The sequence below is a fragment of the Oratosquilla oratoria genome, chromosome 40 (assembly GCF_046742065.1).
Source record: "Oratosquilla oratoria isolate Oo_2021 chromosome 40, ASM4674206v1, whole genome shotgun sequence".
Taxonomy (NCBI): domain Eukaryota; kingdom Metazoa; phylum Arthropoda; class Malacostraca; order Stomatopoda; family Squillidae; genus Oratosquilla; species Oratosquilla oratoria.
Window position 1 is genome coordinate 4,330,152 of NC_134816.1, and position 2,740 is coordinate 4,332,891.

Consider the following 2,740-nt stretch of genomic DNA (forward strand, 5'->3'; position numbering starts at 1 on the left):
CGTGGGCCAGCATATAGTCTATTTCCTTCCTAATTATGGCTGCACGTTGCGGGTTGACACGATACTGTGCCTGCTTAATAGGCTTCGCGTCTCCTACATCAACATCATGCAGAATTAGGTCAGTTTTTCCAGGAGTATCTCGAAAGACCTCCTGATACTTACTCAATAAGGCAGTTAAGTCCTCCCGTTGTGTAGCCGTGAGGTGGTCCAGCTTATCCACTACCTGGGGCCACCCTCCTGCATTCTCCTTCCACGGCATCTCTAAGGTGGGGGAAATAGTGTCCTCGTCTACATCATGCCCGAGAGAAACCGTACAAACACTCGCGACAGTTTCACCCACCGGGTTCTGCTCCCTTTCTCGATACAACTTTAACATCTTTATATGGCACAATTGTTGACTCCGTCTCCGATCTGGAGTGGCAACAATATAGTTTAGTTCCCCTACTCGTTTCACTACCTCATAGGGTCCACTGAACTTTGCCCTTAAGGGGTTACCTTGAAAAGGCAGCAGGGCCAACACACTATCACCGGGATTAAATTCCCGTATTTTGGCATTTCTGTCATAATGTCGCTTCATTCTTTCCTGAGCACTCATTAAATTTTCTCTGGCCATTTCCCAACACGCGGCCAACTTACCTTTCATGTCAGTCACCGACTTCGACATGTCCTTAGAGGCAGAACTATGCCCTTTCAATAAACATTCTTTCAGGACTTTAAGAGGTCCTCGAACCTCGTGCCCGAAAACTAATGCAAAAGGCGAGAGGCCCAACGATTCGTTAGGTACCTCACGCACTGCAAACAACAGGTATGGTAAGGCTTGGTCCCACCCCGTATCATTTTCCAAGCACCATTTCCTCAACATTGTTTTTAACGTTTGATGGTACCGTTCAAGGGCACCTTGACTCTGAGGATGGTAAGCACTTGACGTCACTTTCGTTATCCCCAGTGCTCCCAAACTCTGCATAACCTCTCTAGATAAAAACACAGATCCCTGGTCTGTCTGTAACTCGCGAGGTAGTCCCCACTTCGTAAAGAAGCTAATCAGCTCATGCAACACCACTTTGGCGCGCACTTTACGTAGTGGTATCGCCTCGGGATACCTAGAAAATGTATCCATCAAAGTGAGAATATACTCATGTCCCCTAGCAGTCTTAGGCAACGGTCCCACTATATCCACGATAACCTTAGCAAAGGGTTCCTCTCCTACAGGGATTGGTTTCAAAGGGGCTACAGGTACAGGTTGGTTTGGTTTTCCTACCAACTGGCAAGTGTGGCAAGTACGACAGTGCTGTGCCACATCCCTTCTAATCCCTGGCCAATAGAAATGTTGCCAGATACGGTCTAAAGTTTTGCGTACACCCAAATGTCCAGAAAGGGGACTATCATGCCCTAGCCGTAGAACTTCTTTCCGGTAGACCCTCGGTAACATAACTTGCCGTCTCTCGGACCACACTGCATCATCAGTGGGGCAAGTACTTTCCACCCATCGGCGGAATAGTACTCCCTTGTCCAAGTAATACTCCTCTGATAGTTCACTTCCACTCTCTACCCTTTCATATAGTTCCCGTAAGTCGGGATCGACACTCTGCAAGTCACTGAGACACCTTGTGTCCACCTGTTTCTTTTCCATAAACAAGCGACTCAAGTCATACACATCGGTTTCACTGACTTGTTCCTCCTGGAACAGAGGCTTCAGGTCAAACTCTGCTTCGACCTGGGCTTCCTCACTTGGGAGTTCTTCCTCGGGGTTCATACTGTCCTCACATTCAGGTTTTCCACAGTTTTCCCCACTCGAGATCCTTACTGGTCTCACCTGGTCCTTAGACCACTCCCTCTGTGCTGCCATCGCCCTCGTAACAGCGCAAACCGGAAATAACCCCGGGTGCTGTCTCTCAAGTTGCTCGGTCTCTTCCGAAACAACCGGCACCTCCGAACATCTTCCCACCAACCAAATCATTTCCTAATATAACATCCACACCTACAACTGGTAACTCACCTACCATCCCTACCATAGCCTGTCCCTCGCAGAGAGGCGACTGTAGGTCTATGGATACTAGAGGTACCTTGGCTAGGCCCCCTAGGGAACTTACCGTTACACTCCCTCCAACCACTGGACTTCTCACCAGACTACTCAGTATTAGGGACTGGAGGGCTCCCGAGTCCCGTAGGATGGTGACTCGTTTCCGGTCTCCTCCTATGGATATCCAGCCTTGGAATAAAAATGGCTGATATCCCTTTAAGTGAGGTTTAAGTTTTCCCTCCAATTCATCTACTTTACCCCCATCCATCTCTGATGGGCTGTTACCTATATAACTCATCAATGCCACGGCTTTGGCTTCACTCTCTCCCTGGGCCTTGCCCTTAGTGGAGGTGCTCTCAACCTTATTTGTTAAAGATACGGGCTTGACACCTTCCATCTCTCTTCGTCTCTTCCAACAATCTCTCATTTGGTGGCCTACCCTTCCGCAATAGAATCATGACTTAATCATTGATGACTTACTACAGTCATCTTTCTTGACTTCTATGGATTTGGTAGGTGATCCACCTGATGAGAGCGAGATTCTCTGCCTATTTATTGCCAGGTCTCCTTTTCCCTTGTGAGTAACCGAGAACTTCCCTGCAGGTCTTATCAATTCATACTTATCCGCTAAAACTGCGGCCTCCTCCAATTTGGAGACTTCTTTTTCCTGAAGATACAATGATACCTCTTTAGGGATAGATCTCAGATACTCCTCTACCA

The 2,740-nt window shown here is 48.0% G+C and overlaps 1 protein-coding gene across 1 annotated transcript in view; it reads right to left on the reverse strand.

Moving 5' to 3' along the window:
- Nucleotides 1–1,846, reverse strand: part of LOC143020410 (uncharacterized) — a 3,012-nt gene extending 1,166 nt beyond the window's left edge. The window contains exon 1 of the mRNA XM_076176827.1: nucleotides 1–1,846. This exon is cut by the window's left edge and continues 1,166 nt beyond it. Coding sequence (XP_076032942.1) covers nucleotides 1–1,846 — 1,846 coding nt within the window.
- Between the last annotated feature and the right edge of the window lie 894 nt (nucleotides 1,847–2,740).